This window comes from Gymnoscopelus microlampas (assembly GCF_963454915.1).
Source record: "Gymnoscopelus microlampas genome assembly, chromosome: 4".
NCBI lineage: Eukaryota > Metazoa > Chordata > Actinopteri > Myctophiformes > Myctophidae > Gymnoscopelus > Gymnoscopelus microlampas.
This window is the reverse complement of record NC_139941.1, coordinates 7,078,262-7,104,089: the sequence shown is the minus strand read 5'-3', so window position 1 is coordinate 7,104,089 and position 25,828 is coordinate 7,078,262. Positions and strand designations below refer to the sequence as shown.

At 44.0% G+C, this 25,828-nt stretch overlaps 1 protein-coding gene across 1 annotated transcript; it reads left to right on the top strand.

The window, feature by feature from the left end:
- Positions 1–1,902: 1,902 nt before the first annotated feature.
- LOC311044221 (uncharacterized protein) lies at positions 1,903–21,323 on the top strand (the record flags this gene model as incomplete). The annotated part of the gene is made up of 5 exons (XM_084055665.1): positions 1,903–1,964; positions 16,511–16,554; positions 16,653–17,006; positions 18,792–18,998; positions 21,106–21,323. The coding sequence occupies exons 2-5, from the start codon at positions 16,539–16,541 to the stop codon at positions 21,321–21,323; spliced, it is 795 nt and encodes a 264-aa protein (XP_083911791.1). The 5' UTR covers positions 1,903–1,964; positions 16,511–16,538.
- Between the last annotated feature and the right edge of the window lie 4,505 nt (positions 21,324–25,828).

The following is a 25,828-nucleotide window of genomic DNA, read 5'->3' as shown; positions in this document are numbered from 1 at the left end:
AACCTGTTGTCAGAACAGACACATGACATTTAAAAATAATCACTTCTAAAACAATATTACTAAACATTACTGGATAAACCAAATAGTTTGTTCCAGTTCATCGAGTTAATTCGAGTAAAAGTACAAAAGTATTGGTATAAAAATGTACTTAAAGTACCAAAATAGCAGATCTACAAGCTCACAACATCTGCTATTTTCTAATGGCCAAAATGCATATAGGGCTGAAGTGGGTAATGTATGTTTTGTAATAATAATCCAAATCAACAAACTAGTAACCCAGGGTTACGTATGTAACCCAGGTTTTATTAGTAGCGTAAGCAACTGCTTACTATGGGATATCATTGCCCCCTGGCGATCACACAGAGCAACAACAGGACTCCCTGAACTCCAATGTCCATTGGATAAGGGTCGTGTGGCGCAAAACCGGAAACCGGTAGTGGTATAAATACCACTGCGTCACATGAGCTCTGAAACCTCTGAAACCTTCCACTCTGCACGCTCAGAAGCACACAGAGGGGGTTCAAAACTGGTTTGACCAGCACAACTCAAGGGTTAAATAGCCAGGTTGAGAGTGTTCTTGTTCAGTGTGTAAACAACATCTGAAGAGAATTGAGCTCCTGACCCCTGGGTAGTTGAGTATAGTATCATTTTTTGTTATTTAGCAAGCTGCTAGTAGTTGTACACTAAGTGCTTTTCTATTAGTACTGTATTATTAGCTTGTGTGGTAGTCTGTAGTTTCTAGTAGTTTTTGTGTTTTTTGTGCTAAAAGCAGTTGGCTATTGGCACCCTGGAGTAGAAGTAGTTTCAATAGGCCACTTGGATTGCCCTGTGAAGTGTCTGGTTTGACCAGCACAACTCAAGGGTTAAATAGCCAGGTTGAGAGTGTTCTTGTTCAGTGTGTAAACAACATCTGAAGAGAATTGAGCTCCTGACCCCTGGGTAGTTGAGTATAGTATCATTTTTTGTTATTTAGCAAGCTGCTAGTAGTTGTACACTAAGTGCTTTTCTATTAGTACTGTATTATTAGCTTGTGTGGTAGTCTGTAGTTTCTAGTAGTTTTTGTGTTTTTTGTGCTAAAAGCAGTTGGCTATTGGCACCCTGGAGTAGAAGTAGTTTCAATAGGCCACTTGGATTGCCCTGTGAAGTGTCTGGTTTGACCAGCACAACTCAAGGGTTAAATAGCCAGGTTGAGAGTGTTCTTGTTCAGTGTGTAAACAACATCTGAAGAGAATTGAGCTCCTGACCCCTGGGTAGTTGAGTATAGTATCATTTTTTGTTATTTAGCAAGCTGCTAGTAGTTGTACACTAAGTGCTTTTCTATTAGTACTGTATTATTAGCTTGTGTGGTAGTCTGTAGTTTCTAGTAGTTTTTGTGTTTTTTGTGCTAAAAGCAGTTGGCTATTGGCACCCTGGAGTAGAAGTAGTTTCAATAGGCCACTTGGATTGCCCTGTGAAGTGTCTGGTTTGACCAGCACAACTCAAGGGTTAAATAGCCAGGTTGAGAGTGTTCTTGTTCAGTGTGTAAACAACATCTGAAGAGAATTGAGCTCCTGACCCCTGGGTAGTTGAGTATAGTATCATTTTTTGTTATTTAGCAAGCTGCTAGTAGTTGTACACTAAGTGCTTTTCTATTAGTACTGTATTATTAGCTTGTGTGGTAGTCTGTAGTTTCTAGTAGTTTTTGTGTTTTTTGTGCTAAAAGCAGTTGGCTATTGGCACCCTGGAGTAGAAGTTCTCTCACTTCCCTGTCGATGGCTCTGGATTCATCCTTCTGGGTGACTTCAACCTCCCGACTGAGAAGCAGCGAGACCCACTCCTTTCGTTTCTCGCCGCCTTCGACCTAGTTCTCTCCCCATCTCCCCCTACCCACGAGGCTGGCAACCAACTGGACCTGATCTTCACCAGATGCTGCTCTACAGCTAACCTGTCCGTCACTCCTCTTTCCAGTGAAAAGGTTAGAAAAGGTAAGAAATTATCTGATCACTACTTCATGTCCTACTCTCTCTCTCTCTCCTCTCCCCCCTCACAGCCCCTCCCTACCCACATGATTTCCTCACGTCGCAACCTTCGCACACTATCCTCCACTGATCTCTCCTCCTCTGTTCTCTCTGCTCTCCCTGCCCCTGAATCCTTTGCTCTTCTATCCCCTGACACCGCCACTGATCTTCTTTTCTCTACCCTATCCTCTTCTCTAGACCATCTCTGTCCCCTCACCACCAGGCCTGCACGCCAAACCCCACCTGCTCCCTGGTTGTCGGACTCAGTGCGTACTGAGAGACGGAGCCTGAGAGCGGCTGAGCGCAAATGGAGAAATGGCAACCTCCCGGAGGACCTTCTTACCTTCCAAACTCTCCTTTCTACTTTTTCCTCCTCTCTATCTGCTGCTAAAGCTGCTTTCTTCTGCACTAAAATTCAGGCTTCTGCTTCCAACCCTAAAAAACTATTTGAAACTTTCTCCTCTCTCCTGCAACCACCACCCCCTCCGCCCTCCTCCTCCCTCCTCCCTGACGACTTCGCCAACTTCTTTGACAAGAAGGTGAACGATATCCGATCCTCCTTCACTCCTCCCCCGGCTGATGCCCTGCGCACTACCCACACCTGTCTGCCTTCCACCCCTCCCTCCCTATCTTCATCTACTCCTCCTCCCTCTCCCCCACCCTCTCTATCCCACTTCTCTCCCCTCTCCTCTAAAGAGGTCCTTCTCCTTGTTACCTCTAGTCGCCCCACCTCATGCTCCCTGGACCCGGTCCCATCCCCTCTGCTGCAGTCCTCTGCACCTGAACTCCTTCCCTTCTTAACCCACCTTATTAACACCTCTCTGACGTCTGGCTACTTTCCCTCTGCTTTCAAGACTGCCAGAGTCACCCCCCTCCTGAAGAAACCCACACTTGACCCCTCTGAGATCAAGAACTACAGACCGGTTTCCCTTCTATCCTTCCTATCTAAAACTCTCGAACGTGCTGTCTTTAAACAACTGTCTTCCTACCTCCACCAGAACAACCTCCTGGACTCCAACCAGTCGGGCTTCAAAGTGGGTCACTCGACAGAGACTGCCCTCCTGGCAGTGACGGAGTCGCTCCATGCCGCTAGAGCGAACTCTCTCTCCTCAGTCCTGATACTCCTGGACCTGTCTGCAGCGTTCGACACAGTGAACCACCAGATCCTCCTCTCCACCCTCGAGGGGATGGGTGTCTCAGGCTCTGCACTCTCCCTGTTTGCATCCTACCTGACGGGTCGCTCCTACCAGGTGATGCTGAGAGGGTCTGTGTCAGAACCACACAGGCTCACTACTGGGGTTCCCCAAGGCTCGGTTCTGGGTCCTCTTCTTTTCTCCCTCTACACTACATCTCTTGGTGCTGTCATCCACTCCCATGGCTTTTCCTACCACTGCTATGCCGATGACACCCAGCTGATCCTCTCATTCCCCCCCTCTGACACACAAGTGGAGGCACGCATTGCTGCTTGTCTGGCTGACATCTCGGAGTGGATGTCGACGAACCACCTGAAGCTCAACCTGGACAAGACCGAGCTGATGTTCATCCCGGGGAAGGGCTGTCCTCACCGAGACATGGCCATCACCATTGAGAATGCTGTGGTGACGTCAACTCGGACTGCGAAGAATCTGGGTGTGACCCTGGACGATCAACTGTCGTTCTCGGCTAACATCGCATCAGTGACACGGTCCTGCAGATTCCTCCTCTACAACATCAGGAGGATTCGCCCCTTCCTCACGGAGAAAACAGCCCAGGTGCTCATCCAGGCTCTTGTCATCTCCCGCCTGGACTACTGCAACTCCCTCCTTGCTGGTGCTCCGGCATCAGCCATCAGACCTCTGGAGCTTGTTCAGAAAGCTGCGGCTCGTCTGGTGTTCAACCGCCCCAAGTTCTCCCACACAACTATCCTTCTCCGTTCTCTGCACTGGCTCCCCGTAGCAGCTCGCATTCAGTTTAAAACCCTGGTGCTAGCTTATAGAGCAGTGAAAGGAACAGCTCCTTCTTACCTCCGAGTTTTGGTCAATGCCCACACCCCTGCCCGACCACTCCGGTCTGCCACCTCGGGGCGACTGACTCCCTCGCCACTCAACGGTCCTTCTGGTCGATCGACACGGTCACGACTTTTTTCTGTTCTGGCCCCACAGTGGTGGAATGAACTTCCCACTGAAGTCAGGACAGCAGAGTCACTGCCCATCTTTCGCCGCAGGCTGAAAACCCACCTCTTCAGGAAACACTATCCTTCCTCTTTGCCTGGCCTACTTGTTGTTAACTAGTTGTACGAACTCTTGTTTTATTTTTGTATTGTTTTATTGGATCTTGTTTAGTCGATACACTTATTTGTTTTAGCTCGTGCTCATTTGATTTTGCCATTTTTGTCTCATCTGTTTAAGAAAGTAGGTAGCTGATATATTGCACTTTTACCTTAGCGCTAGGTATACTCTTGGTTGCTTGTTTTAGCAGGAAATGTACTTAAAACTTCTGGTGATTAGTAGTTTGCGTTCCCTACCTATGTTGAATACACTTATTGTAAGTCGCTTTGGATAAAAGCGTCTGCTAAATGACTGTAATGTAATGTAATGTAATGTAAGCAGTTGCTTACACTACTAATAAAACCTAGGTTAGATACGTAACCCTGGGTTGTTATAGCGTAGCTCTCAGCAACTGCTTACTATGGGACACATACACGTCCCCCGGGGGAGCCCCCAGTTGTGACAACCCTTACCCACACGCTTGCCCAAGGCCTCAGGACCTGCCCCCGGCAGGACCCTGGCTTACAGGCACCCCAGACCCCTCGGGTCGGGACGCGCAGGACTGAAAAGGCAAAACCTTGACGGACTTAAGTCCTGCCCCTGTCACCAATACTGGATAAAACTTAGATTATCCAACCAGTGACAGAGAAACCAAGGCCTCCTCCTCCCTGGACCATGCCTAGCCGGTCCCAGGAGGGCAAGGAAGGCCAGCCAGGTAGGAAGAGAAGCATGCCCCCGGGCACCCCTCGCATTCCCTACCATGAAACTGGCTACTGCATACACACAGGGAGAAAAAACATGCCCCAAGGCAAGTTCACATTTCTCCACCTGTAGCCTAACACTGCACCCAGGATCGTGCGCGCCATCCGAGATGCCGCCACACCCAGGTCGCAGAAAGGTGCAAAAAGGTCGTGAGACGACCACTTAAACCGTGACAGGGAGAGAGAGCACGCCCCCAGGCATGCCTCGCATCCCCTGCCGTACAACCGGCTGCTGCACTCACACAGGGAGAAAAGACATGCCCCAAGGCATGTCCAGACTCTTCTACCCGGAGTCAGCTTCTACACCCAAGACGTGCCATCTCGGATGCCGCCACGTCAAGGCTGTAGAAAGATGCAAAGGTCGAGGGAGACGACCAGTTAGCCGCGGAGCAGATCTCCTGCATCGACACCCCCTTGCAAAGGGCCCAAGATGCAGCCACGCTCCGAGTAGAGTGGGCCCCCAGTCCCACTGGAATAGGGACCCCTCTACCCACGTATGCCAACCGAATCGCCTCCACGATCCATCTGGAAAGGGTCGGTTTAGACACCGCCTTCCTCTGACCTCGGCCAAAGGCTACGAAAAGCTGAGCCGACCAACGGCCCATGGCTGTCCTCTGACATTAGAGCTAAAGAGCCCTCCAGATCTCCAGATCTACAGTCTCAAAAGGTTCAAAGATGGCCGGCATAGCACTTCCAGCACTACGGTCAGGTCCCACTTCAGGAACAAAGGTCTGTTCACTGGCCTAGCTCGCTTAGCACCGGCCATAAACCGTTGCACCAGCGAGTGCATACCCACCGACTTGCCATCGAACCCATCGTGGCAAACGGAGATAGCCGCCAGGTACACCTTGATGGTAGAGAAAGCCAAATTGTGGTCCAACCTGTCCTGCAGGTTGATCAGAAAGCTTCTCACAGGGGCCTGAAAAGCAACCACCGGAGGCGACTGCTCCAGGCACCAGGTCTCGAACATATTCCACCGAATGTCGTACTGACTTCTGGTAGAGGCTGCTCTAGCCCCCTGAATGGTGGCTACCACGTCAGGGGGCAGCCCTAGTGAGCTCAGACTCGACCTTTCCCGGGGTAAACCCACAGGTCTAGTCTCTGGGGGTCCTCGTGGAACACCTCGTTCCCGCCTTGTCTCAGGAGGTTCCTGAACAGGGGGAGAGGCCATGGCTCGTCATAAAGGAGGGGAGAGATCTCCGTCCTCCAAAAGCCCCATGCTGGTGCCACCAGCAGGACCATCCCGCCCCGGACCCTGATCCTCTCCAGTGTTGGACGGATCAGGTCCAGGGGTGGAAAGGCATAGAGTAGCACGCTCGGCCAGTCGTGTGCCAGAGCGACTACCCCCAAGGACCGGTCCTTGAGCCCCATCGAGAAGAACCGCGAGCACTTCGCGTTCTCTGCGGATGCGAACAGATCGATTTGTGCCCGGCCGAACCGGGCCTAGATCAGATCCATCACTGTCGGGCATAGCGACCAGTCCCCGTACCGGAGCCCCGTCTGGACAGCAGGTCCGCACCGCTGTTCAGGTGGCCCGGTACATGGGTGGCGCGCAGCGAAGCTAGGCGTCGCACGCTCCAAAGCGTCAGCTCACGCGCTAGTCTGTCCAAAACAAGAGACCCCAAGCCTCCTTGTTTTGTTGACATAACACATCATTGTGGTGTTGTCCGTCCTGACCAGGACAAGGCACCCTACAATGCGGCTCTCGAAAAGCTTGAGAGCCAGGAAGACTCCCAGCAGCTCCAGGTAGTTGATGTGGAACCTCCTCAGAGAGGAGTCCCACAGCCCCCGGGCTGAGTAGCCTTCGTGGACAGCCCCCCCAACCTGAGAGGCTGGCGTCCGTGGTAATCACTTTCCACGACACTACTGCGCCTATCCTGACTCCTTCGGACAGGAAGGTCGCGCGTGTCCATGGTTTGAGTGACGCCATACACTGTGATGTCACCACCACTTTCCGTGAGCCCATGGAATGCGGTATCCTCAGAGACCGCATCCATCGCAGGAAACGTCTCATGTGGAATCTGCCCAACCGGATCAGGTGTATGGCCGAAGCCATGAGACCTGCAGCTTGCATGCATGTCCTGTACGCGAATTACCCTGTACGCGACCCGACGCGAAAGTGTCGTTCCCCCTGGGGACTTTCGCTGGTGTAACACCGGGGTTCTCTGAGACGTAAACTTCTGCCTCACCTCCGCCATTTTGTAGAGGCTGAGGGAGGCAGCCATCGTGTCCTTCCCGTGTCCCACAGAGGCGTCTTGCAGCCCTCTGAAACGGGTAGCGGTCCGCCTCGTTCTTTCTGGGACAAAAGGGGGACACACACAGGACTTTGAACCGTATTCTTTGTCCTTAAGTGTCACTTTTATCTTCTCTGCTCTGGTGGACTCGTCCTCGAGTCTGTCCAACAGGGTAGTGTGCTTACAGGAAAAAACAACGATGCTAGCCCCATGGGACTCACACTCCGCATCGAGGCCACCCGACCGGGCTGCGATGTGCTTGCGTATGTTTACGCATCTTGGATGCAACAACGGAAGCACAGAAGCAGTGTAGAAGCACATAAACAATCGGACATAAAGAACAGTTTTACCAATGCAATGAAAAACACAACATTCGTCCGCTGATGACCCGAGAAAAAAATGAGCGATTGTGATATTTGGTAATTTTATTAAAATTCCACACACATGTCGCACATTTATTACACAGTTTGACTAAAGGACAACCTAGCAGCTGAACCCCGTTCATTGTCTTATAAAGTGTCTCTTTTAGTCTCTGTGTGCTCGAGGAGCTCTGTCCGTCGGGGCAATTGACATGCAGATTTCCGCCTCTCCACGTCCCCCGTCTGGGGGGGTCGATGGAGGCGGCCAACTTGTGCGGTGTTTTCACCCGGAACGAACCTGTGTTCCCCCAGGGGAGTTTCGCCGGTGTAACACCGGGGTTCTCAGATACGTAAAATTCCGCCTCTCCTCCGCCATGTTGAACAGGGAGGGAGGCGGCCATCTTGTCCTTCCACCGTCCCACAGTGGCGCTTTGCAGCCCTCTGCTGGACGGCAGAAGGAACTGCTGCTACGCAGTTTTATTAGAAAAGTTTCGTCTAAGAGAACCCCCCTTTACACAAGACAGTAGAGACATTCGATTCAAGCAATAGGTTTTCCTACCTGCGTTTGATTCACCATGTTTCATAGAAGACAGTGACACTGCAGAGTGTCCCTGCAGTGTTTGGAATGTCGTCCTTTTCTCTTAGGGGACATAACGAACACTGAGGGCTCATAAAGAGAGAGTGGTTGTGTTGGGTGGTGTGCTTATAGGGGGGGGGGAGAGGGTCGCTGTCGTGGTACGGCCCGGAGGTCTCGACATCAACGTCCGGGTCCGGAGATGAGGAAGCGGCCCTGAAGTCCTGCTCATCCCGGACCCTGCTGATGGCTCCGCTGGAACGTGGGGCCGAGTGGAGAGGAGGGCCCCTGGTCCCCAGGTTGGGGCTAGCCGCTGGCTCCCTCGGTGCTGTAGTTGGGGGAGCTTCGCGGTTGGAACCTCCGCTCGTCGAGGCCGCTAGCGCCATGGCTTTGGTTAGGCTTGGTTCCAGCTGGGCCTCAGAGAAGCAATCGCAGTGCCCGGACCCGCCCTCGCTCCGGTAGCGAGCGGACCAGGCGTGGTTCGGGCCCTAGCACGATATGCAGAGGCGGTGGTCATCGTCCGCAGCAACGAGGTAGTAGCCTCCTCGTATCGTACACGGGCGAGGCGCCTCCATCTTCTCCTTTCTCCGTCGAACACGAGGCAAAACACAAAAGGCTAGGTTAGCGACCTATCCTAGCTTCCGTTAGCTTTAGCTTTAGCTTTAGCTTTAGCGTTAGCTTAGCGCGCCTAGCTTCTGTTAGCTTTTAAGCCTTAGAGTAGGCTGCGTGCCTCGTGTTAGGAAAACGGAGAGGACAGGAAAGAAAGAAATAAAAGTCGAAATTTGAGAACCGGGAGAGTTTAAACAAACTGAGACTGTTTGTCTGAAACTGAAACGAAATCGCCCGTAGAGAAGCACAGTAGTGCCCTCGCTTTGGGAATTGTTGCATTTCGTCAGTTTCTCCTTAGTTGTGCTTCATTGGCTCCGTGTGCTTCGCGTTAGCAGAGTGGAAGAAGAGGCGGAGCTCATGTGACACAGTGGTATTTATACCACTACCGGTTTCCGGTTTTGCGTCACACGACCCTTATCCAATGGACATTGGAGTTCCGGGAGTCCTGTTGTTGCTCTGTGGGATCGCCAGGGGGCGATGATATCCCATAGTAAGCAGTTGCTGAGAGCTATGCTATAACAACTAAAGTTTTCAATTGTAGTAGAGTGAAAAGTGAAAGTATAGAAGATTGTAAATACAAAAATAAAATACTTAAGTACAGTACTTAGATAGATAGATACTTTATTTGTCCTTGCGGAAATTCATTTTGTGCCAAGCAGCCATCAGGATACAAAAAATCACACCCAGTGTGAAGTGGGCGGTGTGTGGTCATCACAACATGACTCACTTAAAAAAAAGGATAGATGACTTTTTTTTAAGTCCATACTGCTATTCATAGGGCTGCACATGTGTCATGTGTTTCGCTAGCCAATCACAGTCCTGAATTTGCAAAGTCAGCCAATCACATTACAGCTAGTGGTGATGACACTAGTTGTAATGTGATTGGCTGACTTTGCAAAAGTATAGATTTGCATTGACTGTGGAAGGGTTAGGGGTGTAGACTGCGTTGTAGACTATTGGCCAATCACGGTGCAGGATTGGTCAGTGTCCAAAACTCACTTATAGGGGGCGGTTACACCGCCCCAAAAATCACAAACACATAACATATTTACAAAATACATACAACTAGACAAGGCAACCAGTCATGGTTCAAGAGGCATCACATTACATTTTATGCACAGAGCTGAGATGGGGCCTGTTTGTTCAGGAGTCCTATACTTGTAGGGACAAATGATCTTGAAGCCCTAGCCTGCAACATTGGCACTGTGTACCGTCGTCCTGATGGTAAAAGGTGATATTGACTGTATAACGGGTGCGTTCTATCCCTAGCAATAGCTCTCCCCTTCCTAAGCACCCGGGTCTCATACATTGCTGCCATACTCTCATGTCGTACCCCAGCTATCTTGCTGGATACATTGATGATTTTATGGAGTTTGTTATTATTAACCAATGATAATGAGCCATACCAGGAAACAAAACAGAAAGTCAGTGCACTCTCCACGAAGGATCGATGGAAGAGTACCATTACACTTTTTTCCACGTCATACTGTCTCAGTCTGCGCATAAAATGCAGCCTCTGCTGACCTTTCTTATAGATGGCATCAGTGTTGGAATTCCATGTCAGCTTGGAATCAATGTTGTACCCAAATACTTTTTTTAACAGTCGCACCCCATCCCCATCAATAACTATTTGCTGGTGTGCATCATGAGCACTAGTCCTAAAATCAAATATAACCTCCTTAGTTTTCTATTAATATTAATATTCAATTAAAGGAAGTTACTCTTGCACCAACCAGCAAACTCATCCACTGTTCTTCGGTAGCCTATCTCATCGTTCTCAATCAGAAGTACAGTACTTGAGTAAATGTATTTGAGTAAAGCTACTTTCCACCACTGGTTAATTCTCTCCAGGAGTGTCTTGTAATGGTAATGGCCAAGTCTTTTAGGTCTGCCAATCCAGTATTAACCTGATACATTTGAACAGTAGCGGCTGGTGATTTTGGGTGGGGGGGGGGGGGGGCTATAAGACTTCCATTATACTACTGTATATGATACCCATAGTTCACCCTGCAGCAACAGCATCACATTCCAGATACCAAGTTACAGCAATGACACTACTGTAGGCTATCTATACTTTGTTATAAGAAATGCTCCACAACAACACAAGTACTCACAGCAAAACAGAGGTTCCACTGCTCCAGTGAATGTTGTTTGTATATAGCTGCTCTTATATCCTGATTATTGGTGGTGGTGGCAATACTAATAGTTTGAGCTTGGAATTATCAAATCCTGTGTTGAGGGTCGCACAAGAATAGCATGCACTGTTTAAACAAAATAAGACCAGAACCAGACAATTAATGAAAAGGTTAGATTATTTAAGTCTGCTTGAGGTGTAATGCAGCTTTGAACATAATCTGAAACTCATCTTCTCCTACAGTAGACCTCTTCCCATGTTCCTTATCACTAGAGCCATATGAAATCCGTTTTATTTTTTTCCCAATTCCGTTTTATTTTTTCCCAAATTCTGTTTTTTCCATTTTAATATTTCTGAATTCTGTATTTTGCTTTTTATGCTCATTTTTACCATAAAAAAAGTGTCTGGTAAGTGGAAATGAATAAATGTTCAAGATATAACAGTCCATACATGGCCCTTGTTGTGTTATACGCAAAAATGTTCCCAAAATAATTCGGTCTAATTCGGTCTGAGCATGCGCAAAATGGCGTCGCCCATGTATTATTGTTTCTATCGTCTTTCTAAGACTATTTCTACGTGGATTTTACTGTTTATAAAGTAGGATGTGGCCATGCAAAATGGTGGTGTCCCGTGGATTTGTAAAAATTTGCGGTAAAAAAAAATATTTTACCGCGATTTTTTTTAATTTTCCAAATTCTGCAATATTCCGTGTTTTATTCCAATTCCATTTTTATTGGTCATTTCCGCGATTCCGTCCGCGATTCCGTTAACACGGATTTCATATGGCTCTACTTATCACTGCTTTTAAAGTTACACACACAGCCTCTCTCTCTGTCTGTGTCTCTCAATCAATTAATTGCTGTAATGTTTTCACAATGAATTTATAGGACCTTGTAACTCTTGTTTCAGAGAAGTAGCTCTCTGAAACCACCTGCACTGCATGCACTGATATGCTTGCTTGTAGAACCACTATGTTATACGAAGCCTGTAAAAACACCTATACAAACGAAAATAGAAATGACTGAGGAACCAGAACTAAATACTTTTACTCCTATACACCCATACAAGATGTAACAAAGAGGCGAGCGGAGGGGGAAGCCAAAAGAAACAGCCAACCTAATAGTACTCAGTACTTTACAGCCTTCCTAGAAATGTACTTGAGGAAAAGGAAAATATTTGTCTTGGAAATGTACTCAAGTAAGAGTAATAAGTACCAAAATAATATAATACTCAAGTAAAGTACGGTTCCTCAGAATCTGTATTTAAGAACAGTACTCAAGTACATTTACTCCGTTACTGTCCACCACTGTAAACATGCCACTGGAAAACATTTCCTGTAGGAAACCACGCCAATGGAAAATATTTCCTGTAGGAAACCACGGCAGTGGAAAACGGCTTGTCTTGTTGTCTGCTGCTGTTGCACAGCAACAGTAGGCTACTGACGTCAACCTGTGGGTCGGGATCCCCAGGGGGGTCCCCACAAATGAATATGTATTTGGCCGTGGACCCCCATCTGAAAATATTGTCTGCTGGAGACCCAATAAGAGAAGATTTGTGCTGTTTGTGCTAATTTTCCAAATTATTCTAAATGTATCCTTCTTTTTGTGTTTACCTCACAGCAAGAAGTTTGCATGTTCATCCTGTATTTGCATTGGGTTTACTCCAGGTACTTCGGTTTCCTCCACACGAAAAGACATGCATGTTAAGTACACATACAGTACAGTACTCCTGCCAGTGCCCTTGGGCAAGGTATTGGCATTACAACTGGAGTTGGTCCCTGAGCACTGCACTGTGGCTGCTCACTGCTTAGTTATTAGGATGGGTCAAATGCAGGAGGACACATTTCCTTTACCATTACCTTTATCCAGAAGGCTGCTGAGCACCTGGGGTCAGCATTCACAATGTTTTTTCTTTTTCCCCACTTTTTATCTCAATTTAGTCGTCAATTCTCAATTTCCAATTTTCCCCATAATGAGCCCTACAGTTGGCCATGTGGGAGGGTCAAGACAAGCACATGTCTCAGCTGACATTATGCGTTGCCAGCTGCTTCTTTTCACCTGACAGTGAAGAGTTTCGACGGGAGAAACACACTGCTGAACAGGCACCCTGACCAACCTGTAGGAGTTGCTAGTGCAATGACAGAGCTCACCCTCCCCCACCCGGCTTCACACCATCGAACACGGCCAATTGTTTTTGCCTGGTCAAGCCAGAGGCACCGTGGAGGAATTGAAACCCTTGTCTCTGTAGTGTAGGCAGGAACTTTACCCCGGTGCTACTGTACCTGATCGCCTGCGGCCTGCATTCCAATTCAATGGCTCATATTATCAGCATGTACAGACAGACTACACCGCTGTTGTCTCTCACAACACTCACACACGTACACACCCAACCAAAGAATTACACATAGCATGTGACTGCATTAAGTCAGCTTTAACAAGGCAGCTTTCTTAGGTGTTGAGCATGTTACGCAATAATTTTAAATCCATAATGATGTGACAGTTTGTTGTTATTCAGCAGGTAAACAAAGGGATGATTTTGAGTTACGGTTATTGTTTGCCATTTTTCATGGTCTACACCAGGCCGAAGGTTCAATACTATGTTTTCACTCTGGTCAGTATGTCTGTGAACAGCTAGAGATTAGCTGTTCTAGAGCCGGAGATTAGCTCACAGACACACGGACGAACGGACACATGGACGGACAGGAGTGAAAACATAGTCTCTAGCCTATGAGACAATGAGAGATGTTCACCTGACATGCACTCATTGACACACACACCCTCTGTTGTTGGCATGGATTATTGTGTGGTAATTACAACCAAATATTTAACTCATGTCTCACCAGCAATTGTCTCCTAATATAGTAGTGTCTCCTAATATAGTACTGACCTCTTTTGCTGATAGAGTTACTGATTTTTTAGGCATCTAAACTGTTCAATTACATATTTAAACCATAAAATATATTTAAAGGAGTAGTTCACCCAAATTATGACTTATTTTCTATCAATTACCCACCCCATGAAGCCATGAATTCACGGCTTCATGTGTGTAATTGACAAAAATAAGTAATTTTTTTGGGTGAACTACTCCTTTAAGGCAGAACACTCGCACGCGAGCAAGCACGCACGCACACTAGATGTCTGGATGACATCGCCACGAATCATGGACAGCAGTGGTGTAGCCAGCACGCTACCTTTCAAATAAAGCTGCATTTGAACAGCCAATCAGTCCATTACCTTTCAAATACAACTGTATTTGATCAGGCAATCATTAAAGGGGGGCTAGTATCGTTCATGGAGTGTGTGTTACATGTAAATAGAACCTGTGGGAAACCTGTTTCACCAACCTGTTTCAACTCATGCAATCCAGAAAGCTTTTCAATGAACACAATAAACGGTGTATGTAGCCAGGGTTAGGGCACGCTACTTTATTTTTAGCGGTGCCAACCGCTCTACACTTGACTTTGTCCGTCCGTCCGTCCGTCCGTCCGTCCGTCCGTCCGGATGAGCACGGGATGAGCACGGCAAAGAAGAAACACATACAAACACACGCGCACACACACACACACACACGGACACGGACTTGGAGATTGCCTATGCCATCTCTCCTCTCATTGGCCACACGTGCCACTGGTTATCAAAGAGGGGTCCAGGGACCCCCAGCGTATGTTATGTCCGTCCGCCCGTATGAGCACGGGATGAGCACAGGATTTTAAACAGCTATAACTCCAGTTTCCAGCATGCCACCAAGTCCAAATTTAGTATGTGGACTTAGACCACCAATAGGGACGAGCATGAACTGCTGAAGCCCCGCCCCCTCTGTCCAGGGACCCCCAGCGTATGTTATGTCCGTCCGCCCGTATGAGCACGGGATGAGCACAGGATTTTAAACAGCTATAACTCCAGCTTCCAGCATGCCACCAAGTCCACATTTAATATGTGGACTTAGACCACCAATAGGGACGAGCATGAATTGCTGAAGCCCCGCCCCCTCTCACCAGGGACCCCCAGCGTATGTTATGTCCGTCCGCCCGTATGAGCACGGGATTTTAAACAGCTATAACTCCAGTTTGCAGCATGCCACCAAGTCCAAATGTGGTATGTGGACTTAGACCACCAATAGGGACGAGCATGAATTGCTGAAGCCCCGCCCCCTCTGTCTTCCCATTGGCTGGCCTTTAAACAGCCATAACTCAAGTTCGCAGCATGCTACGGAGTACAAATTTTGCACATGGACTAAAACCACCAATAGGGACGAACTGTAATTACTTAAGCCCTGCCCCCTCTGTCTGCCCATTGGCTGGGCTTTAAACAGCCATTATTCCAGTTTGCAGCATGCTACCAAGTACAAATTTGGTAAGTGGACTCAGACCACCAATAGGGACGCACTGACATGAGTTAAGCCCCGCCCCAAAGGCACCGCTTCCTTCACACAGGGTGTGATTTTTATTTTAAAGCATTGGCAGATTCCGCCCCATAGGTAAAATAAAAGTGCGGTATGACCACAAAAAAGGCATCTTAACTGTTAAAATGATGTCTCTATCTCTTTACACCTCTGGCTGTGGTGCAGTTTCATATAATGGTCAAATGGTATAAGAGTCATACCACAGTCAGACTAACCAGTAGTTAGTCTCCAGACGAGACGTCTGTGATGGGTGCTTGTCATTTCTCCATGGGTGCTATTAGCCCCGAGGCACCCACAGTATCGGCGCCCTTGATGTGGTCTGTCTCATGCTGCAGTTGCTGCCACATGAGAGAGCTTGCACAATATGACAAAGAGCAAAGAAAAAAAAGTCAAGTCAAGTCGGTATAATCCACAGTTAGGTCCAAGAAAGATCCAAGGTCTGAGACCAGCCTGACAGCACCGCCTGTCATCAGGCGGCAGCAGGGTGAAAACGTTGTGTTGTATTGTTAGTGTTTTGTTTAGTTGTGTAGGTGTGGTGAAGTTGTGTTAGTGTTTCGCTGTGCTGTGTAGTTGTGTTTGTTTTGTTGTGTTGCGTTAGCGTAGTTGTATTGGTGTTGTGTAGTCGTGTTGATTGTCTGATGACGTAGTGCATTAGGCACATGCCCATTATTTGCATAGGCAACACGCACCTTTGCATCATTTGTAGGAAACACACACCTTTGCATCATTTGTAGGAAACACACACCTTTTCACTGACTTTGCATGTTATTCTTGTGCAAAGTGATCTGTCCAACTTTACATTTTGCACTGCATAAGGCGTCAGCAATAGACATAAATATGAAGACAAATGGTGGGAGGGTACTTGAGATAAGGACAGACACACTCACATACACAGATTTATGGAATTTATAGATGAAACAAACAACAACTACTATTATCATATTCTGATAATATGTTTTAGGTAATATAAACTGAACAGGAAGGGAATACTATTAAAGACATGAAAGTTTCAGTTGAATATGTCAGCTTTGATAAAAAAAAATCGAAGCTGACACTTGGCTATCATTTCACTGGAGTTGTAAGTAAAACACTGCATCGATGTAACTGTACAACAATTCCATTAGTCAAGACAAAGGTATACTACCTACTGAATAACAAAACTAAAAGCGTTCTGTTTTCACCTTCTTTCTTTTAGGGAGAAGAAAAGACATACACATGCAATAATGACCTTAATTACAGGTAATCAGTCAATGTTTGAGAAGATAATATTGCAATGCATAATAAACATTTTAAATTAATTTGAGATCATGTATGACTATTCCTATTTTTATTTCCAGGCCCCAGCTTAATAATTGGGATAGTGAAAGGCTTCTTTGAGATAGACAGTGATGGATACAAGAAGAAGAGACAGGAGAAGGTTTTAAGTGCATATAAAGGTCATGTTTGTAAACCAGTAAAGAAGTTGTGGTCCAGTGGAGGCAGTGTAGGAGATAAATTCACTGGGCAACACATCAACAGTAAGAAGAGCAAGAACAGGGTTAATAACACTCAGGTCATACGGCCGCTGGAAAAGACAAAGGAAGAGGAGGAGGAGGAAGAAGGAAATGGAGGAGGTCTTTTTGAAATAGGAATCCCAGCAACATTTACTAAGCCACTCAGGAAGGCCAGAAGTAAAGTTATACCACCAGACTGTAAGTATTCAACTGTTGGTCTTCTAATGAAGAAAATGCTGACATGCTAACTATACTAACATGACAATGTTTATCAAATAATAGGTTAGTCTACGCTAAATAACGTAATTTTCTCTACGTTTATAATACATGTTGGTAATTGAATCTGAATGTTTCTATAATGCAAACACCTGAGTAAAACCATCATTCAGCAACATCTATTCTAGATGTCTTGTTTTAGAATAGTTGTGGCTTGTCATATTTGAGACTGTTCTTTGGCGCACATGCTTATTAACTCCGCCGAAATAATTTGGGTAAAAAATGACTTAATCACAGATTGTACATGCTCAAATATCTGTATCATTAGTGTAATTATCTTTAATCCAACGAGTAGGAAGTAGAACAATTAACAGAATGAATCCACTTCCAGTTATGTTTTCTTTTACACTACAACTACACCAGCCGATCATGAAAGAAATCCTTGTTCCATAGTTGTCTGGTTAGTGTTAGAATATTATTCCGTTGGTATGTGTATCATGTCAAGCCCAAACAACAAAAAAGGTATCCACAAAACCACTATAGCCTATAATAACCAGCTTTTTTGTATTAATGTTAGTGGTTTGTTCTTTCGAATGTCTAATAGATGGGTTTATTCGCGAGAGCTGATTGATATGACCTACTTTTGCGCTGTGTACTGGAATGATGTAATGAATTATTTGGGAGCAGGTGTGTAAGATTCCAATAGTATTAACATTTTAAATGGCTTTCATATACTCTTAATATATTTTTTCAAATGAGATTTGGCCTTATAGATCGAAATGTGCTCGGTTTTGTCTACTTTCTGGGTGTTAATTTCAATAAATGTATTTATTTTCGATTATTCGAGTAACAAATTCGAATTTTCAAAAGCAGTGGTGGAAAAAGTACTCAAATGTTTTACTTAAGTAAAAGTATCAATACTGCAATGTAGATGTACTCTGAGTCTGCTACAAGTAAAACTCCGGAATTCAAAATTTACTTGAGTAAAAGTACTAAAAGTACGAAAATGTTTGAAAATAGCAGATCTACAAGCTCACAACGTGTTGCGACGCGGTGTGAGCTTGTAGATCGGCTATTTTCAATAGCCTAGGTATAAAATAGGGCTAAAGTGGTTAATGTATGTTTTATAATGATTTCTATCTGCAAAGTAACAAGTAACTACAAATTTCAAATAATTGTAGTGGAGTAAAAGCACAATATTTGCCACTGAGATGTAGTGGAGTAGAGAAGTAAAAGTATAGACAATTGGAAATACTCCAGTAAAGTAAAAGTACCTCAAAATTGTACTTAAGTACAGCACTTGAGTAAATATACTAGTTACTTCACACCACTGCACGTCAGTGAAGAAAAAAGGCTGGTAACATCCAAGCGACTTTGCAGGGAAACAAGCCCAAAGTCGCTTATAATAAGCAGACCTGGCAACACTGGCAGGCTAGGCTGAAAGCTATAATGCATGCATTAGCACATCAATGGGCATGTCGGCTGACAGTTTGTGCTGAACTAAATGCTAACTTTTGCCAACCGACTACCAGTCTGTTGCAGTCTGTTGTAGTCTGAAGTATAGTCTGTTTGTAAAACTCTGTTTGTCAAACTCAGACTCTCCATCAAACATTGTTTGATGGAGAGTCACCTTTAGATGTCCTTTAAAGTGTAATGTGTACATTATTGTTTAGTGTCTACATTACTTATCCAGACTGATTGTTACTAAGTGTTCAACCTTATCAAAACACATTGTATGCAATCACATTTTCTATTTCTATGTTTCAGTTTCTGAAGCTGACTTACAAGAGAGATGGTCTGTGAGATCTTCCATCTCTGGAGCCAGTTCTGTGTTTGGATCACAGACATCCATCTCCAACTTATCTTCTACGAGTTCTGGGTATGGTTCTCTGGCATCCATCCCTGAGTTAACAGGAAGCCCAGCAACACCTATGCCACTCAGGAAGGCCAGAAGTAAAGATATTCCACTACACTGTAAGTATTCAACTCTTGGTCTTCTAATGAAGAAAATGCTGACATGCTAACTATTCTAACATGACAATGTTTATCAAATATGGTAGGTTAAAGTCTACGCTAAATATTTTGTCATCATTTTCTCTAAGTTTATAATACATGTTGGTAATTGAATCTGAATGTTTCTATTATGCAAATACCTGAGTAAAACCATCATTCAGCAACAACTATTCTAGATGTCTTGTTTTAGAATAGTTGTGGCCTGTCATATTTGAGACTGTTCTTTGGCGCACATGCTTATTAAATAATAAATAATTTGGGTAAAAAATGAATTAATCACAGATTGTACATGCTCAAATATTTGTCTATCATTAGCGTAATTATGCTTAATCCAACAAGTAGCAAGTAGAACAATTAACAGAATGAATCCACTTCCAGTTATGTTTTCTTTTACACTACAACTACACCAGCCGATCATGAAAAAATCCTTGTTCCATAGTTGTCTGGTTAGTGTTAGAATATTATTCCGTTGGTATGTGTATCATGTCAACCCAAACAACAAAAAAAGTATCCACAAAACCACTATAGCCTATAATAACCAGCTTTTTTGTATTAGTGTTAGTGGTTTGTTCTTTCGAATGTCTCATAGATGGGTTTCGGCGCAGCTAGCGGGCATAACACAGCCCTCTATACAACATATCTAGAACGCATCCTTCTAGTTAGAGGACTTGTACTTAAAGTAATACAAGGCAGGTCCACAAATAACGATTTTTAGCAACCTCTGCTGGTCATTACCGTCACTGCAGGTCTTTCGTTTATTCCTGCGTTACCCAGAATTCCATTTGTTTTCACCGAAGCGTTTCAAAAAGCGTTCTTTTAATTGTTTTATACTATCTACGGATTGTTTCTCTTAGCCAGTGGAGCATTATTTACTGTGAGCTGTATTTTCTTGAGCTGTTGTTTTTCCATCTTCAAATCCTATAATGTCTTAAAAACAGCGTGAGATTCCTTTTTTTTATTAGCGCGGTAGTTCCTGGCCAAACAGGAAACCGGTGCGGTAGTTCCTGGCCAAACAGGAAACCAGTGCATTTCCGTTTCCGTTTTCCGGCCGGATGACGTCATTTTCGCGGGAAGGGCGGCCCGCCACCGTTTCAATAGTAAATATAATAGAAAAGGCTTTCGGGGGTGAAATTCATGGAGTGGGTGTTGTGAAACATTTGCCACTCACAAAAGATACACAATTTAACTTTAGTTTTTTTTTTTTTAAAGTTACCTAGTATTACTTAAAGGGCATTCACAAATACTGATTTTTAGAATTTCACTTCGAATAACTACAAGTATTTGAATAGGTGATAATTCTTGGGTGAAATATCATATTTTAAAGTTGAATAAGAAACATGACATCACCACAAGAGCTACAGTAAAGAGTGTCCTACCCTGGACGTCACACGTTAAACTACACTTGTTAAACTACAGTAATAAACTCACCAATAGTACGTTTTTACACACTGTTGTCAGCATCGAGCGTAGAGCCATGTTCTGTTCTGCTTTAAAAAAAAAATCTTTCTGACATGAGTGCTGCCGTGTTAGCGCCCCACCTACATTGAGTGACGGCACAACGTCACGTACAGTAGCCTATTATGAAATGTTAGGACGACATTCAACCTTGATTTATTAGGAGAACTACCAACACCAGATCTCACAGCTGCATGTCTGCTGTAGATATATTGGCACTGCTTAATACAAAATAAATAAATACAAATAATATAAAACATAATATCAGTGAATAATCGACTTCGATGTACAGCGTCGAATAGTGGTTTTGATATTCGAATATCCGAATATTGGACTATTCTGTGAAAACCCTAACTTGAGGTCATGTGATCATTCAAAACTACAGATTTGCTTTGTATGAATTTACATACAGTAGACTAATGCACACATTGCAGCAGTAAGATAAGAATTAATAAAGAAATCTCCTCCAATATTTTGCTGAATGATGTATGCTCACTTTGTCCTTAAAGTGTAGTGTGTACATATTGTTTTGTGTCAACTTATCCAGACTGATTGTTACTAAGTTGTCAACCTTATCAAAACACATTGTATGAAATCTCATTTTCTATCATAGTTTCTGAAGCTGACTTACAAGAGAGATGGTCTTTGAGATCTTCCATCTCTGGAGCCAGTTCCGTATTTGGATCACAGAAGAGTTCTGGATATGGTTCTCTGGCATCTATCCCTGAGTATGCAGAAAGCTCAGAACCAAAACGGAGAAAGTTACCAGATTTCCTCCGAAAAATGATAAATGTCAAGGACAATGAAGTGACATGGAAACATCCACAATGAGAAAACAAAATGCTTTTACATATATATACTGAGTGGGAGAAGAGCAAAATGCTTTTACACATACTGTATGCTTTTACACACACACACACACACACACACACACACACACACACACACACACACACACACACACACACACACACACACACACACACACACACACATATATATATATATATACTACACAGGCTTTTGTGAGCCCCCCAGACAGTTTTTAAATTGCTTGATTCAGTATTTAGATATTTGATATTCATTTTATCAGACACGCCCCCTTCCTATACAAACCCATTATAATTTCAAAAATCAAAAACAACCGTCCTTGTTGGTGACCTATCCTGCCCTCCTAATACGGGGGCCGTGTTTTTTTAATTGCCTTCTTCATTTATTTATTTTTATTGGATTTAATTATTTTTATTTTCCAAAACAAATATTAAAAATAAATGAAAAGTTTAAATTTAAATTGAAAAAACACGGTCCTCCTCACGTAATAGAAGGATAATGTCAGTCACCAGAACGAAGGACGGATGTTTCCGATGAATCTAACATGATTGAAATGGACTTTGAAGTTACAATGGGTTTGTAAAGGAAGGGGGAGTGTCTGATGAATATCAAATATCGAAATACTGAATCAAGCAACTTAAAAACTGTCCGGGGTGCTCCCAAAAGCCTGAGTAGATGGTAAAATCCTCATTATTATTTATTGAAGCCTAGTATATACATACTTTTCCACTTACTGTATATAAGTATTATAAGCAGAGTGATAATTATTTGCAGGGGCCACCATTTATGCCCGTTCTCTACTGGGGTTCAGATACAATGACAAGCCATGGAAGAGACTGGGCAGCATTGTAGGAGGAATAATAGACCTGTACCAAGGACCAGATTCGTGTCAACGTACAACTGTCAGGGTAGACTTAAAACAGAAAATCAAGTTGGCAAAGCCAGGATAGGTGCTGAGGATAAAGGAGTACGTGGAAGATGAAGACTGAGTGGAAGAGCAAACTGCAGCTGTGTTCTACACACCTGACTCCAGAGAGCCATGGAGAGGAAGCTGGAAAGTAAAGAGTTCACACAGTTAACTGCAGAAGAATTCAGGGATGCAATGATAAGTAACGAGGAAAGGCCCATGCAGAAGAAGAAGAAAAAAAACAACAAGAAAGACACTCTAGTTTGTATACATTTGATAACTTGTGAAATGGGACAATGACCACTTTCACTTTACATTAAGTGTATTTTGATGCCAATAATACAGCGAAGCGATAGTTCATGTAGACATGGAAGGCTTATGCTATGTTCACACACCCCGGACCTGCCCCATTCATTCCCTAACAAGCTAATTCATTCGTACTCCCACAAGTCAGTACGTTCATCCTCACGCCATTCGCTACAAGCAACCTCACTCACGCCCTCATTTCCATAGCGGTTCATTTAAGCAGCCTCTGTTCTCTGTTCAGTCTGCGTGCTTCGTTGTCTAAGCTGGTTGTACAGCTGTTTGTTTTCAAATTCCCTCCACCTCCACAGCCTCCTCCCTGTGGCATTTAGTTCATATTATTATAGGTTGATTGTGTGTTTGTACTGTGGTTCTATGGATTGTACTATGATATGTGGTAGTTGTGCGGTAATGTTATTATGTTTATGTAAAACTGTATTTTATGCTCTGCTCTGGGGGGTTTGTGATTTCAGAATCTCTTGTCCTGCGTGCGCAGGTAGTCTGTAATATTATATTATTAGTAATATATATTAGCTGAGTCACACCGCCAAATATGAATGTAATATCATTGCAGTAAATGGTTAATATAGCAGTAAATGGTTATATATGCAATATGGTAAATGGTTAATAAATGGTATTGGTTATTCCTGAGCTGAAGTGTCTAGATGAACTTTTGTACTGAAACTCAAGATTTTTTTTAATGCAGGACTTTTACTTAACAGAGCATAACATAGCATTTCTAAACTGATACTGGGGAATAAGAAACTGTATCTTTAATTGGACACAAACATTGCTTGCTGTCAGGGCATTGGGGACTTTTAATACCTACCTTGCCCAGCTCCAATGGACCTTGAGGCACACCTGGGAAATGTATTTGAATTGTTGGTAAAATTCCTTTGTGTAAGTAACTCATGGGCCATAATGTAGCTTTATTTGAGTTAATTGATTACCAATTACAGGTCATTGTATTGGTAGGATCCACCTGGTATAAAGGGCAGGTTAGGATGGACAGAGTGGTGTTTGTGTTTGGTTGGCAACAGACAGGGGAGAGAGCTGCAGGGCCTTAGTGAGAAGGTATAGCCTGTTATAGCACTGTCTGAGTTGTTGTCTTTTTGTCTGCAGTATGCAGTTACAGTATCATTTTTTCCCAAGTCTTCATTTTTTTGGTATTCCTATTCGGTTAACCTATGAATTTTGCTTAGGCCTGCACTGTAAATACGGCACAGGACTTTTGGTGTTGGTTGAAATAAATATACCCAAACCTACATTCTGGACATTGTCAACTTTTTGGAGCCTTGGCCGTTCGAGCCATTTCACAATACCCTCCAAAAAAAAAAAGAACACACCACTGGTCCATTGTGTGACCTGCTAAGTAGCATACTGTGTGTACTAAGTCTATATAGGCCACTGTCAGATGTTCTGCCTGAAGCAGTCAAAAGAGTTGGATAACAGTGGCTGATGGACTCATGAACTAATTAAATTACAGAGTCTGCAAGGTAAATGCACTAAAACACTATGTATTGTGCCCCCATTATGCAAGTAAATAGAATACAATTTGTATATAGTATATTGTGGGTTAACAAATAGGCCTACATATTAAAGAGGTTATTTCAATCCACAATCGCTCAGGTGCACGTGTATGCACGAGCACGTGCTCGTGATGTAGCGCTCCATTAGCTAAAAAATCAACAGTACACCCCTGGTCTTAATCATCTTTACCCTGTACCGCAAAATCCTTTAATAAAGGTTTTTATTCCTGCATTTAAACAAAAGTCTAAAGTTGTTATTCCCGATGGATTTTATTGATTATTTGGTGTGTCACCTGTTTTAACTCTGAAAGAATATTATAGCGTATATTGGACCTGAAGGGTTACCTTGGAAATGTATCTCCTTGAACCAAAAGTATACTTGGTTCTAAATAAACATTGGGACAAACACAACAACCTGCACTCCTTCAAGAAGGAAGCAGCCCATCAATTATGGTGATTCTGAGAGAGCTCTTTTTTGGGTTATTGTTGTTGAGTTAAAAAGGGGAGACTTTTGATTGACTGAATATTTTACTAACAACTTTAAAGTACAGCAGTATGTTGCAGTCTAATGGATAAATCACAAAAAAAGCCTATGTAAACATTCAACATCTATACAGGCAACAATACACACATCAACAAATCAATCGTGAAAAGGAGATGGGAGGGCCAGGGACGATGAAGGGTCACACTCCGAGACCGAGTGACAAGATCATTGAGTATTTATTTATCCATATGCCTTAGAAATGAACAAACGTTTGGCTATCCAGCTTTCGTCAGTGTGTCTGTAGGCTAGAGAAATACAGTATGTAGCAATACAAACTCACTGATCTTGTCACTCCGAGTGCACCACTCCAAGTAGTGCACCCTTCACTTGCCAAATGTTCATGTTTTAAGAAAGCAACGCACCAGTCCGAGCGAGGTGGTAACAAAAGGTGTATATAGGCCAGAGGGGTGATAATCGGCTTTGAGGAGAGCCGTGATTTTAGGGCAGACCTAAAACTTCATAGGGAATTTAAACCATACATGTACAGTATAGGAGCTTGGCTGTTGCTTACATTCCAAATAGTCTTGATTGGGTAATGCCCACCAGGCATCAGAATAAAACCTGTTGCACATACTGTAAGACTGCTGTGGGGGAGGGGGGGATGTCATACTGGAAACAATATGTTTGTATGTATATCAGGGAGAACCATTATTCCTCCTTGTCCTTATTGAAAAGTCTATATATATATATATATATATATATATATATATATATACATACACCTATAGGACACATCATTGTATTCTGTATTCCCTAGTAGGGTGGTCCTCCTTAGCATCTCGCAGGTTGCTACATTGGTACACTTTTATATATAAAGCCATTCTTGGAAATTCCCCCTTGTACATTTGTTCAAAATTTAATCTTGTCCAAAATTCGCTTAACCTCAGATCGAATGCCTGGATGCGCTATGTCGTACCCACTACTAAATCTGAGGCAGGGAAAAAAAACCTTGCGTTTTTTGGGCCTTGGTCATGGAACGATCTACAGACCAGATTAAAATTGGCTTCATTGATCCCTCTAGTGTCTTTTAAGAGGATTGCCATGGGCACATTCTCCAACCATTGCTCCTGCTTTGACAAGTAGCAATTGCTGTGATCTTAGTCTTATATTAGTTTATTAGTATTATGATGTATTGTTGTTATTAGTATTTTATATAGTCTGTATTGGTGCTATTGGTAGTAGGTCTTTGGTATTACGGATGTCATGTTTGTCTTTGTTTTGT